This window comes from Leptidea sinapis, chromosome 9 (genome assembly GCF_905404315.1).
Source record: "Leptidea sinapis chromosome 9, ilLepSina1.1, whole genome shotgun sequence".
Classification (NCBI taxonomy): Eukaryota; Metazoa; Arthropoda; class Insecta; order Lepidoptera; family Pieridae; genus Leptidea; species Leptidea sinapis.
The window spans coordinates 1,221,108-1,234,532 of NC_066273.1; the positions used below are offsets into that span (position 1 = coordinate 1,221,108).

The following is a 13,425-nucleotide window of genomic DNA, read 5'->3' on the forward strand; positions in this document are numbered from 1 at the left end:
TTTATCAATCATAAGTTTATTCAGTCAAATAAATAACCATAGCTTAATATACTAGTATTTCAGTACAACGATATTAACTTGGAGTAACAAACTTTTTGTCATCTTAAATTATCGTGTTACACACGTCTTAAAGCCTAAACACATGGTCGGATTTGGTACGGCTGGACAATTGGACGGTCCGGTGGGCACTTCGCACCAATTGGTACCGCGTCGTACTCGGTAAGGTCCGGACTGTAATAATAATAATTTTGTGCGATGGACAATGCGACATACCATTGCGTATGGTCCGCTACCAGACCACGTCCGATGGTTCAACCGAACCAAATCCGATCATTTGTTTAGGCTATAAGGTATTATTGCCCGCTGAAAATTCACGCCACATCACTGATTAATTCCTCACAGCGTTATGACGCTGTGAGGATTAAAATGTCGTTCTATTTTAAGTTGAACAACATTTCCACTTAACAAAAAAAAATAAAAAATGAGAGTGTTTTTCCATCACCATGAAGTCAGTCAACTTCGCTTCCATGCTGTAGTATAGCATGAAGTGATATCTATAATCAAGATATTTATTTTGCAAGTGATACTGTCACTAACAACACAGAATCTGTTGTTACTAATATTGCAGAGTTTCTTATTCAAAATAGTTTATTTTTTTTGTAATAAAATGATTTAAAAGAGTGGCAATGAGTTTCTTGTTACTTGTTCTCATTAGCTCAACCCTTTACGAAGTAGCAGTAGATACAATAGGATTTTTTTGGCATTCATAAGTGTCATTTCCGTGACATACATGAATAAAGTGATTTTGATTTGATTTGAATTCCTTTAGCTGTGACCACATTGTTAGCAACCATTTTACCATCAGATCCCATATTTTAGTGCACACAATATTATGTGCATAATTAATTACATACTATCACACATTTACTGCGTTTATCTAATAACGAGTTAGTAATTATTATAACTAACTCATTATCAGCTCGTTTAAGTTGGAAACTATACTACAAAAAAATAAACTTACATGTAGGAGTTTTTGCATTTTCTGCTTTGTTTACTAAATAAGCAAATGCAATGTTATGTATGTATATGTGTGGAAAATTTTGTTTACAATTAATTGACAATTTGTTTCAAGTACAGGTCGAGTCAATAGAGTCAATCTAATACTTGTTCAACAAAATACGAGATACTAAATTAAAAAATAATGATAGTTGAATGGTGGAAAAATAAATACCTATTATCAATTTAACTGACACGTGACAATGAGAGCCTCTTGCTGTTAAGCAACGCATGATAATAGGCCAGGTTTATTAGGTTAGTGTGCATGACAGCTACGTCTTACACACGCGATTGTTGTGTGAGGCTAACAGTTCGCCGTTTTTTTTATCAACGTGTTCACAGCTGTCACAGTCTATCCAAACGTAAAAATTATCATAGTTTCAATGCTAACATGTTTCTTTTAAATATAAAAAAATTATATGGAAAGAAATTCCGCATAATTGTTAGGTTAACACTTTCAAACAGACTCATTACTATTACTATGTTAGTCTTCGAGCAATATTTCCTTAAGTGGAATGACACCAAACGATTTGTTGAAGAAGGCTTTCAAAATGGCAGCGATGCTCTCTTCGATGAGGGGGTTCAGAATGTCCAACACTATACCAGGACTGGCGTTGAAGAATGCTGCTGCCGATTTTGCTGTTAACATAAGAAATACTCAGATTACAATAACATTCAATTAAAAGTTTCGTTATGTGAGTCATCAAAGAGTCAGTAAGCCTAGGATGGGTTGCACCAACTAACTTTAGTAATTACAAACATATTAAACTACCGGTTAAGCAAAATATGAGTAGCACCATTTGACAATTTTAAGATGACATCATAACTATTAACTATCAACCGTAACCGTCCAATTGTCGCCGGTTAATGCTAATGTTATTGTTATGTAGATAAATAGTGACCTGTCAGATGTCTATGTCAAAGTCAGAGTTACTGTTAACGTTAAATTTGATTTAATCTTTACCTATAACAGCTAATATTATGCAGCCCAGCCTAAGTAAATTGAACAAGTTATTTTATTGTTAAATCAAGATACTGCAATTTAGGAACAAAAAATCAGTTGTGTATATATATATAGAGTTCAACTAGAGATAAAGATTTAAGCAGATATAAGAAAAAGATAATTATTGTATTAATCGTAACAAAAATTAAATTTATTGATAACAGTTTGAATACCAGAAGTAAATATTCCACTAAAAAATAACATATCGCTGAGATTTTTTTAGAGCGATATCTTAAGTCGATTTCGTAGCAATTATTGGAATTGAGCAGGTCAACTGTCAAAAATATGTATATGTAATATAGTATATATAAGTATATGTATAATGTATCAACTGTCAAAAATAATCCCGCTGAGTTTCTTGCAGCCTTGCTTCTCAGGTCTGAGGTATAGGTACTATTTTGAGTGGGTGCTAGATTTTGACGTTCAATAAGTGATTTTAAATCATATTGATGGATGTGTGACGTTCCTCCACAGTGCGGTTTTCAAGGAACTTTCTTCCACGTTCAACCAACTTGTAGAATGAGCTTCCTTGTGCAGTGTTTCCGTTTTTTATATACCTTTCTAGCCAGCAACGCAACTGTCAATCCTCTGGTATTGCAAGAAAACGTTGGCGGCGGTGATCACTTAACATCAGGTGACGTCACTCATTTGTCCCACTCTTCCAAAAAAAAATCAATCACATACCAGCTGCTGGTCTCTCGGTGTCGTCTAAAGTGAGCTGGCCGTGTCCTATCTTCAGCTTGGTGATCATCTTCTCTGCTTGTAGATACTCAATCCCTTCTTTCTCTATTGGTTTTGCAGAACCTCTGGCCACTACTGTTATTCCAGCTGAAAACAACATATTTTATACAATAACGTTATCGTGGAAAACTACGTCTTGAACAGGAGGTATATAAATTTTGCAAAAAATTAAGGTTCTTAAGTCTCTTTTCCCATCCAGGGACCCCACCAAACTACAACTACCTTGCTGTAGAAGTACATTTTTTCAGAGAAACTGCTTTTGTATGTGCATAAAAATCTATGATCACATCCCAAAGATAATAAGAGAGGTATCGTCAAATAGAAATTTCTCATCTAAATTGAAAATATACGAATATTTTTTAAATTAAAAAAATGACTTTTTTTTTTTAAATAATTTAATATTAATAAATAATATTGTTACTAATCTATTGTTAAATTGATATTATTGTAACTAATGATTTAGAAAGGTTTTTTTGTAAAATTTGCACGTCATAAATGTGGCAAACATGTACTTTATAATATTTATGTAACATCAATCTAACATGTTTATGCAAATGTTATAATAATAATTTTGTGTGATGGAAAAATAGACCTACCATCGCACTGGTCTGGTCCGTTACCAGACAGCGTCCGATGGTTCGGCTGTGCAAAATCCGAATATGCGCTTAGCCTTTAAGTGTACAGTGTACACATCCAAATTGTAAATATCTATTGCTTAGTTGTAAAGTTTCAGTATTTAAGTTAAAGAATAAATCAGTTATCATCATTTCAGCCGGAAGACGTCCACTGCTGGACGAAGGCCTCTCCCAAAGATCGACATGACGATCGGGCCTGCCCTGCCATTATTCAACCTATTCTGGCGATCTTGACCATATCTTGTTCATCAGTCATCAAAAAAAAATACTCAATAACTTCACCTAATTTCTAGGGGGGACGACTCGTCGTCGTTGGGGGGCCTTCGAACACTACGTCTACCAGGAATTAGTATTAAGTCGATTTATATTTACAGAATATAATTGATTTTTTACAGGTTCTGGTTAACACAATTTTGCTCGAAAACTGTCATTGTTAATTACTTTGACAAAGTTTCATTAACGTGGATTATATGACGCGGTTGCGCAACTGAAGTGGCAGTGGGCAGGGCACATAGCTCGACGGACAAATGGAGATCACTGGGGAAGACCTGTCTCCAGCAGTCAGGCAGGGTGTCTTCTAGCTGAAATTGCAATTTTGAATATAACACGACGAGATTGCAACGCAACTTACTGAAGTTACTCCTGAATTTCCCCTTCCCATTGATGTCGAGTGTCAATATCCTGGATCCGTGCACGTCATATTCTGCCACCACCACCAGCCTGGGCATTGTCAACCTAACCTCACCCACATACTTGTTATTCAAGTTCAATCTGAAAACATTAAGATAAATGGATAACACAGAAATAATAGAATTTACATACAGAAAGATATTTAAAATAAAATTAAGATTAAGAAAATTCAAATAAAGATTATTCAATCAGGCTTAAACTAAGCGCTTTTTAAATCATCAGTATTTTTACTTATTTTTTCTTTAAGTAATGTGAATTATTTATCTATGTGTTCATAAAAAGTAGAGCTCGTGAGAAGAACATGCAAGAAACTCAACGTACATTCTTTTAAATAAAAGTGAGTATTATACAATGACTGTAATATACAAAACAAATTAGTTAATAAGGTGCTGCGTCCAATATATGAATCGTGTTCGAAGTTAAAAGCGTTTATCAAATATTGCATAAAATTACTAACGAATAAACTGTATAAATATAAATTGTCGTATATTGGATGCATCAACCTTTAGAGCTGGAATTCATTGCTTGTGTAAGGCTAGTTCGTGAACATGATGGTCGTGATTACTGTCATAATTAATAATTGCATCCAAAAAATACAATAATTTATTAACTATAACAGGTCGACTTGGCACCACAAGCAGCACCCGTTCACGAGTTGAAGCATAGACCAGCCATCGTTCCTGTATCGTATAGGTCTTATATTGATCAGTAATGTATGGTATTTAGGGAGATCGTGTGATGCGTGTTCTCGTTACAAGATTTTACCAGTGGGACGCTCCTTTGGACCGAATGCCGGCTAGATTATGGGTACCACAACGGCGCCTATTTGCAACTGCACAATGCCGCAAAGCAGTAAGGGCGCCGTAGCTAGTAAAATTACTAGGCAAATGAGACTTAACATCTTATGTCTCTAGGTGACGAGCACAATTGTAGTGCCGCTCAGAATTTTCAGGTTTTTCAATAATCCTGAGCGGCACTGCATTATTTTGGGCAGGGCGTATCAATTACCATCACCTGAAAGTCCTGCTCGTCTCGTCCCTTATTTTCGTAAAAAAAAAGATCGAATATCAATTGTTGGGATATGCTTATTCTGCAAAATCTTGACGTTTGGTTGAATGACAACTTAAAACTTCATTTAATAGAGCATATAATATAATAACCCTTAAAATAGTAGTAGAAATATTTTAGATTTGGTAGAATAATATTCACTTCATGTGAGCTAGTCGTTCAAATTTCGTCGACGCGCGGCTGCGATCCAATTATAGTTAACGTTCTAGGGAGATTATAGGGGATCGGAACTTAACGTCTACGATTTTGAAATTAAGAGAATAGCACCGCAGACCGCGTCTGATGGTACGGACCAAATCCGATCATGTATTTTGACTATTTATATCAATAATTAATTAATAAATCGCTCAATACTCGTCCCTTATAGTGAAAAGACCAATAACATTTTCTTATAGAAAACAGTACATTAAAAAACCTCTCGTTCCATCATAATTGAAATAGTCATACAATCATTTAAGGTTCATATGAAAGACATCGACGCAAGTGAAGCTTTTCTGGTAATAACAGATTTTTTCAAAAACAATATTTATGCTTACATTCATATCAATTCAACCTATGGCTTAAAAGAAAAAAGTTTACAAGGTTTCATTTCAATTGGGCTAGTGTTTCAGGCGTCTTAGGTGAACATAAGTACACACATACATTCTCTTGAAGAGATGTACTCCTCTGTCACACGCTTTGTTTGTTTATACACTAATATACTGTATGTCTGTGGTTTCAATAGTAAAAGTTATGAACTATGCTTAAGCCCTACAGTAGGTTGAGATTTCTAGCACAACAAATTAGTACATTGTACTTCACGCACTGCTAAATTTATTTCTGCAACTTATAAATTATGTAATGGCTAAACTTTCACAACGTTCACGTTGTTATTGGCTTGGGTTCCGTAGTGACTAGTTCTACGTGAGTAAAAGAAACCATTAATGCCATACTAATAATTTCATAATTCATTATTGTTATTACATTTACGACTGAGATTTTTTTAATGAAAATAAGGGAGAAGACGAGCAGGACTTTCAGCTCTCGTCATCCTGAGACGTAAGATGTTAAGTCTCATTTGCCCAGTAATTTCACTAGCTACGGCGCCCCTCAGACCGAAACCCAGTAATAATTACACATTACTGGTTCACGGCAGAAATAGGCGCCGTTGTGGTACCCATAATCTAGCCGACATCCTGTGCAAAGGAGCCTCCCACTGGTAAATCTTATACTTTACTTTTTACTTCGTAGAAAAATATTTAACTACGAGACATTTTGATAAATTGATATATTTTATGTAGTTACTGTATCAGTGCGTCATACGTTTCTGATTAACTTGAATTATATCAAAAAAAAAATATTTCATTACTGTATTGCATAATAGTTCTTCACTTAAGCTGAGCGTCGTAAGCAATTATCGTATTCAGAAACGGAAAGACTTATGTAACCTACTTACTATGAATTAAACACATAGGTACACACACAGACTCACAACCATTTAATTTTTTTTTATTTCTCATTGTCATCTGTCGCGTCATCATTAACCCAGAAAATACAGTTTTAAAATAGCTTCGGGGTCAGAGGTTCACCCTTTTTACTATTACAATAAACCCTTTCGCTAACATGACACACTACGAGCTATCGCTTCTCTAGACCATATTTTAGAAAAAAAACTATCCGCCGTATAGTATATATAGCAGACCCTTTATTGATGCTTGAGACGTGGGTAAGTTTTCAACTAAAACAGGGGTCTCGAAGATAGAGAAAATTAGTTTGCATAGAGAGGTACAAGGCGTGTAAGAATATTAACCTTCGTCACAGTACAGTAAGAGAACAGTACTTTACCTTCATACTAGAGCGCCCGAATCGACGCATGCACACATACACACGATTTACACGGCCGTTAAGACTGGGGACCAAGCCAACGGCCTTGAGGAATCGAGCGGTGCTAGATTACCTCTCTCGCAAAAGATCGCCATAGTTTTATTTTGGAATTAGAAGCATTTTTAATTTATTACAAACAAAATACAATTTTCTCTACAAAAATAACAAAACTATGAGATGTTAAATAGTATTCGTAAGCAGATCATAATTTTTCATACAGTTTTTATCTAGATTGAATGATAAGCATGGTTCCAACTGTATAAGTGAAGAGGTACTTTAGTTTAAAGATAGAAATGTAAAGAAAAAATTAATTTTCTTCTCATATTCTGTAGACATATAATTATTTTTTGTAAAAATAAAAGCTTTACATAAACCGTCAAGAAATGGTTTCAATTATACGCTATTTTGGCGATTTCTCGGGATTTCTATTGAGTGCCACGTCGTCCGCCGCTGCAACTGGTTGCTGTCCGAGCTATATTAGCTCCGCCGCGCCGTCCACGTCGTCAATCTTTTAGTATGTACTAATTCCCAACCCTTGCGCTCCGCCCAGATGTAATTATAAATTCTAGTACTGTTCGTTTGTACACCGATCTCATAGACGCCTATTAAAATTAGCCATTAGCGATTGTTTACGTTTATAATTGGGTACGACAACGTGCCGTGAAGCAGTAATGTGTTAGCATTATTATATTGCGGTCGAAGAGCGCCGTAGCTAGTGAAATTACTGGGCAAATGAGACTTAACATCTTATGTCTCAAGGTGACGAGCGCAATTGTAGTGCCGCTCAGAATTCTCGGGTTTTTTCACGAATCCTGACCGGCACTGCATTGTAATGGGCAGGGCGTATCAAAAAAGTTATGACAGTTACCTGAACAAGGAGTGTTTAGTACCCCGCGGCCGCTTACCTCAGTTGATTGACTTTATTGTTTGCATTCCGAATATCTAAGTATTTGGAGTCTTCTTAGTAGGCTCAATCTGTGGAATAGACATTTTAAGAAATACTTACAATACTATACTCACTTTATCTTTTCAATCTTAAAGTTGCTGCCACCATAAACTTTCATATTCTTAACTGTAGCTTTCAAACGTAAGTTTGACCCTGTTCTGTCCAACTTCAAGGTTGGTACGTTGAAGGGTTCTAGAGAAGGGATGTTCAGCTCAGGAACACCGTTTATTATCCTGGGTTTGACCACTTCAATCGCCTCCAGCAGACATTTTTCTATCTGTGGATCACTTTTCTTGCATTGTGGGAAATAATCAGCTGGAAATAAAATATTTTTTTATCAAAATACCTCATAAGGTTATGGTTTAAATAGATATATTAAATTTATATAAAATAGGTCATGTCTAGAAGTTTCAGTGGCGCTATATGTGGCACCATCGACTATCACCACAGAGCCCCAGTTCGATCCTCGTCCGCCACGTACCAATGTGTTTATATATATTTTTGAATTCCTAGGCACTTTTATTCAATGTCTTAAGGATCGGAAACCAACATATTATTGTGATTGTTGTCAATCTGTGATATAAGAAAGTATGAATTGCAGAAATGGCATTCGATCAGGTGATCCTGATATTCGAAATCTGTATGTACGTTCATCGTACGTCATGAGAGATACGACATAAAACTCTTAATAATGGGCACAATACAAGTATACCGAAGCGTTGACAAAAGAAATGAAGGATTCGAAGCATCTGGGAATGGGCCAATACCAACAGACTTTTACCAGTAGGAGGCTTCTTTGCACAGGATGCCGGCTAGATTGTACCACAACGGCGCCCATTTCTGCCGTGATGCAGTAATGTGTAAATATTATTGTGTTTCGGTCCGAAGAGCGTCGTAGCGTTGAAATTACCAGACAGATGAGATTTTACATTTTATGTCTCAAGGTCTCAATAATCCTGAGAGGTTGCATTGTAATGGGTAGGGCGTATCAATTACCATCAACTCAACGTCCTGTTCGTCTCGTCCCTTATTTTCATAAAAAAAGACTAAAGTTGTTCACATCTCAAATTCCAATATTCTGTTGCAATCAATCAAATCAAATTCGATCTACTGGCTTGGCAAAATAGAAGGACAAAGTTCACTGACGGCCAATCTCCACTATTTAAGAAGTACGTCATAAAGAAGTACTATGTGATTAAATGTATTTTTAGATCTTACATAAAGAAATATTACACAATTAGTGTCTCCAGAAACTATCACTATTGTTCAGGCAACTCATAATTTTTATTAAATTTTTCGTGCAATAAACGTCTTAACAGTAGTAGTTTTTCTCGAGCAACATGTTTGATTTATTTACAGCTTATTTTTGAAGTGATAACTTCTTATGGAAGGGTAAACCGCTTCGTAACGTTACGCGTTACAAAAGTTAAAAAAGCAATCTTCTGGTAACATGTATATAAAAAATTGTATACGCATCTCCGGAGGGAAGAGTTCATTTCAAACCGCATGTAATATGCAACCCAAAGCGAAGGCGTGGGAGGCAAGCACCAACTCTACTTGTCGATAGGAAAGTTAAAAGAAATTGATAATAGTAATAAATTAAACAGCAAGGCTGGGAGGAAAAAATACTGGCTGTTAATTACATGCTAGAAACTAATTAAATATGATTAATCCTAGGAACATTAAATGGACACCAACCCTAATAAACTATGACAGTTGTGAAAAGGTCGAAAAAAAAAATTTAGAACTAACCTCTATTTTGAGCACGCACACTAACACAAAGTGTCATACAAATCGCAAGACGTAGCTTGTCACACACACTAAACTAATATTCCTGGCCTGTTTTGATCGGTTGTCTAACAGCACTCTATAGACGTATAAATTACATAAGCCCCAAACCTATATTATATACGATGTAATAGTTAAGTGTGACCACGCCGTTATTCCGTAAGTATTACAATTTTCAAAAAACTTTAAACTAATATTGAAAGTATGTTACCTAATTAGTAAAATGACATCAATAGCATTTTAAAAATCAAACGAGTAGTATTAAAATTTTTTTATATTAAACACTCCCATAAATTTAGTGTTTATTCTGAAATTACGTGCCGAATATTTTTACAACTCATTAAAATATGTTTTGAATTACAAAAAAAAAAAAGCATATCATTAACAAAATTAATTATGTACTTAAATTAATATCTATTCTTAAGTATTACTTAACATTTAAATTAAATTAAAATAAACGAATACATAAGTTCAAGTTTCATATACACTACACGAATAATAGCAAAATAAGTTTAATTTCGAACTTCAAAAAACATAAATATTAAACCGACGTCATTATTAGAATTTGGAACATTTTTATTTGAAATTAAGAACATCAGAAACTTACGCAATATTTTCCCATAGACACTGGCAGCACACACAACAAAAACAAATAACACCTTCATTTTATTACAATTTAAAATTCGAACGCTGAAATCTGACAGCGGTGAAGGGGTTCGCGAGAGTGCGCGCCGAACTACAGGTTGTGGTTATTTGTATGAAAGGAGACCCAACAAAGAGAACACACGCCGGATTGAGTAACTGTGGTCAATAATAATTTGGGGGGACAATCGGATTTCCAGATCACATTAGGGAATTTCTTAAATCCTGTCACTTGATGTAATTCAATACTTAAAATTCGAACTGTTGGCTTCTTTTTAATGTATATATTGCGTTAAGTTTTGTATGATAATTTAATTTAATTATATAGAATAAAATGCGCGTTTGATGCAAGTATTATGAAGCTTCTTTCACAACTAGTGTCAAAACATAGTCAACTTACATTAAGTATTCGTTTTTACAATTTGAAATTGAAAAGGACCATGTATAAAAGAACATAATTTAACTTTTGAAATAATACAAGAAATCGTATCAAAGGCCATTCATAAATTACGTCACACGTGAAGGGGGTGATGTCCCAAATTTTTGTGATGTCTCAATTTTTCAAAATATAATATTTTACATCTCTAAGTATAACAACACTAAATTTAAACTACATACCTCCTAAACTTGCAAATCTTAATATATATATTTCTTATGTCTTTCGCGTCTGTTGTAACTGAACTCCTCCTAAACGGCTGGACCGATTTTAATGAAACTTTATGTGTGTCTTCAGGTGGATTCGAGAATGGCTTAGATTCACAATTGAACTACCTCCTAAACGGCTGGACCGATTTTGATGATTTTTTTCTGTGGTGCAGTAAATTTTAGATTGGTTTAGATTCTCAATTCAGTCCATATATAATTCTCCAGCCCATGTGTATGTTAGTGAACTCCACCTAAATGCTGGACTGATTTTTAAAATTTAAGACGTATGTACAGAACAACGCCTGTCGGGTCCGTTAGTATAATATATTTTTTTATGTTTCTTGATTTTCATGCCCTTTTTTGATTTAATGTTAATTTTATTGAAAACTAATTTAAATAGAAATAAAAATAATTTCGGAACACTGCTGTTTTAATTTCATAAATTTCTATATGTTAGATTGTGATATTGCACTTGATAGAGTAGCAAATGTGACCAAAAGTGACAATAAGGTCAAGAAATTCGTGTGACGTAATTTATGGATGGCCCTTGATATGAATTGTGTACTAACTGAAAATGTTATATATAAATGTCCCTAACATAACAAAAATGTGACATAATGATATTTTTTATGACAATAAGGGACGAGACGTGACGGACGTTCAGCTGATAGTAATTTATACGTCCTGCCCATTACAATGCAGTGCCGCTCAAGATTCTTGAAAAACCCAAAAATTCTGAGCAGCACTACAACTGTGCTCGTCAACTTGAGATATAAGATATTAAGTGTGTTATGTTTATGTTATGTTAATAACGTTAGAATTGGATTGGTAGGTGATCTCCTAATGCCTGAACCATAAGTAGAATTTTGCAATGACTTCATAAACCTATTTTTTAGAAGTGGTTATATATACTATATCTTGCTGGAATTTATTAACAAACACATTAAAACAAGCTAGATTTCTCTGGTGTTGCAAAATAACATGGGTAGAGGTGATAACCCACTATCAGGGAAACCAGCGGCCTATTTGTTCTCTACAATCAATAAAAAAATATCACCACAGGACAATTTACATTCAAAAATATTGATAAACTTTTAACTTGTTGATGTGGTTTGACGCTAGTTTATTCCATTTAGCGATATGTGTGGTTCAAAATTAGTGTTTTACTTCGCTTAATAGCGATAGAAGAAAAAGAGAAAATAATTATTATTACCGTTATATCATACCAATACTAAATAAAATAACAAATTCACTTATTGAGTACTAGAATAGAATCAGGTAAAAACTTTTTGCTTCATAAATTAAAAATGGAACATAAATTAAAAATAAAAACTTAACATATCTACTATCTAAGTGATTACAAGTACCTTTTATAAATATAATAAGATAGTTATTTGTATTTTGAAGGGAAATTGTGATTAGTTTTATAATATCATCCAATTTAAATTTTTAAATCATGTTATACCAGAAACTATTAACAAATTAGTGGCACGGGGCGGGAGGATTATCCATAATAGTGATTAATACAATTACATTTTTTTTTCTTTTTTACTCTCAGCGCAGCATCAATAATGCTAAAAATCAGAAGACTCCATTTTTTTTAATTAATCCTGAGCTGATATGTATTTATTTATTCGGAAACCCAATAATTGCACACTAATACATAAACTAAGTACTTACTAAAAAAACTGTAACCTTAAATACTGTAACCTTTCTATATTATGTAACTTGGGTTACATTAATAATTTTAGTAAAATTAAAATGTATCAAATATTATATTTAAAATTATTAAAAATATAAAACAACAATATTTACGTGTAATGAATTTTACAATATTTATTTATATATATTTTAACCCATCAGCACCATTGTCCAAGTCTAGTATTATATTTTTGTACTCATTATATTGTTTTGACATTCACTTGATTGAAGAATTTTTACCAAAGTTTATATTAACTTTCATTAGTGCAAAAAATGGACGTAGGCTTCGAGGGGTACATCGAGGCACAACACAGTAATATATATTTTTTTATTTGGCACAAGGCTAAAGTGAAACTTAGCAATTGTTTCGTCAATAGAATCATTTACATAGATAGGTCAATATTAACCAAAAAAACACACTTAACACGTCCGGCCTTCATACATAATATATCACACGTCATTTATAATATGTTGAGTGATAAACTTTTAAGAAATTATTTATCAATCTCTTGCAAAAATCTAAAAAAATCACAACTTACAACATGTGACTAATATTGGGTAAAAGTTGTGTCATAGATTTAATGTACTTTATTTATCTTATTTCAAGCCACGAACAACTTTGAATGAATTTATGTTCGATAATGAGT

At 33.9% G+C, this 13,425-nt stretch overlaps 1 protein-coding gene across 1 annotated transcript; it reads right to left on the reverse strand.

The window, feature by feature from the left end:
* LOC126965873 (uncharacterized) lies at positions 1-10,525 on the reverse strand. Its single transcript, XM_050809644.1, has 5 exons — positions 10,398-10,525; positions 8,077-8,317; positions 4,067-4,206; positions 2,744-2,887; positions 1-1,695 (listed from the first exon to the last, which is right to left on the reverse strand). The coding sequence occupies exons 1-5, from the start codon at positions 10,453-10,455 to the stop codon at positions 1,541-1,543; spliced, it is 738 nt and encodes a 245-aa protein (XP_050665601.1). The 5' UTR covers positions 10,456-10,525; the 3' UTR covers positions 1-1,540.
* Positions 10,526-13,425: the final 2,900 nt, after the last annotated feature.

What these genes read in the sequence shown, in the direction of transcription:
- LOC126965873 (XM_050809644.1), bottom strand. Translation starts at nt 10,455, where the DNA reads ATGAAGGTGTTATTTGTTTTTGTTGTGTGTGCTGCCAGTGTCTATGGG. An exon ending in TGTCTATGGGAAAATATTGC is followed by an intron (nt 8,318 to 10,397) that starts GTAAGTTTCTGA and finishes TTTTATTTCCAG; the next exon opens with CTGATTATTTCCCACAATGC. An exon ending in CACCGAGAGACCAGCAGCTG is followed by an intron (nt 1,696 to 2,743) that starts GTATGTGATTGA and finishes TTATGTTAACAG; the next exon opens with CAAAATCGGCAGCAGCATTC.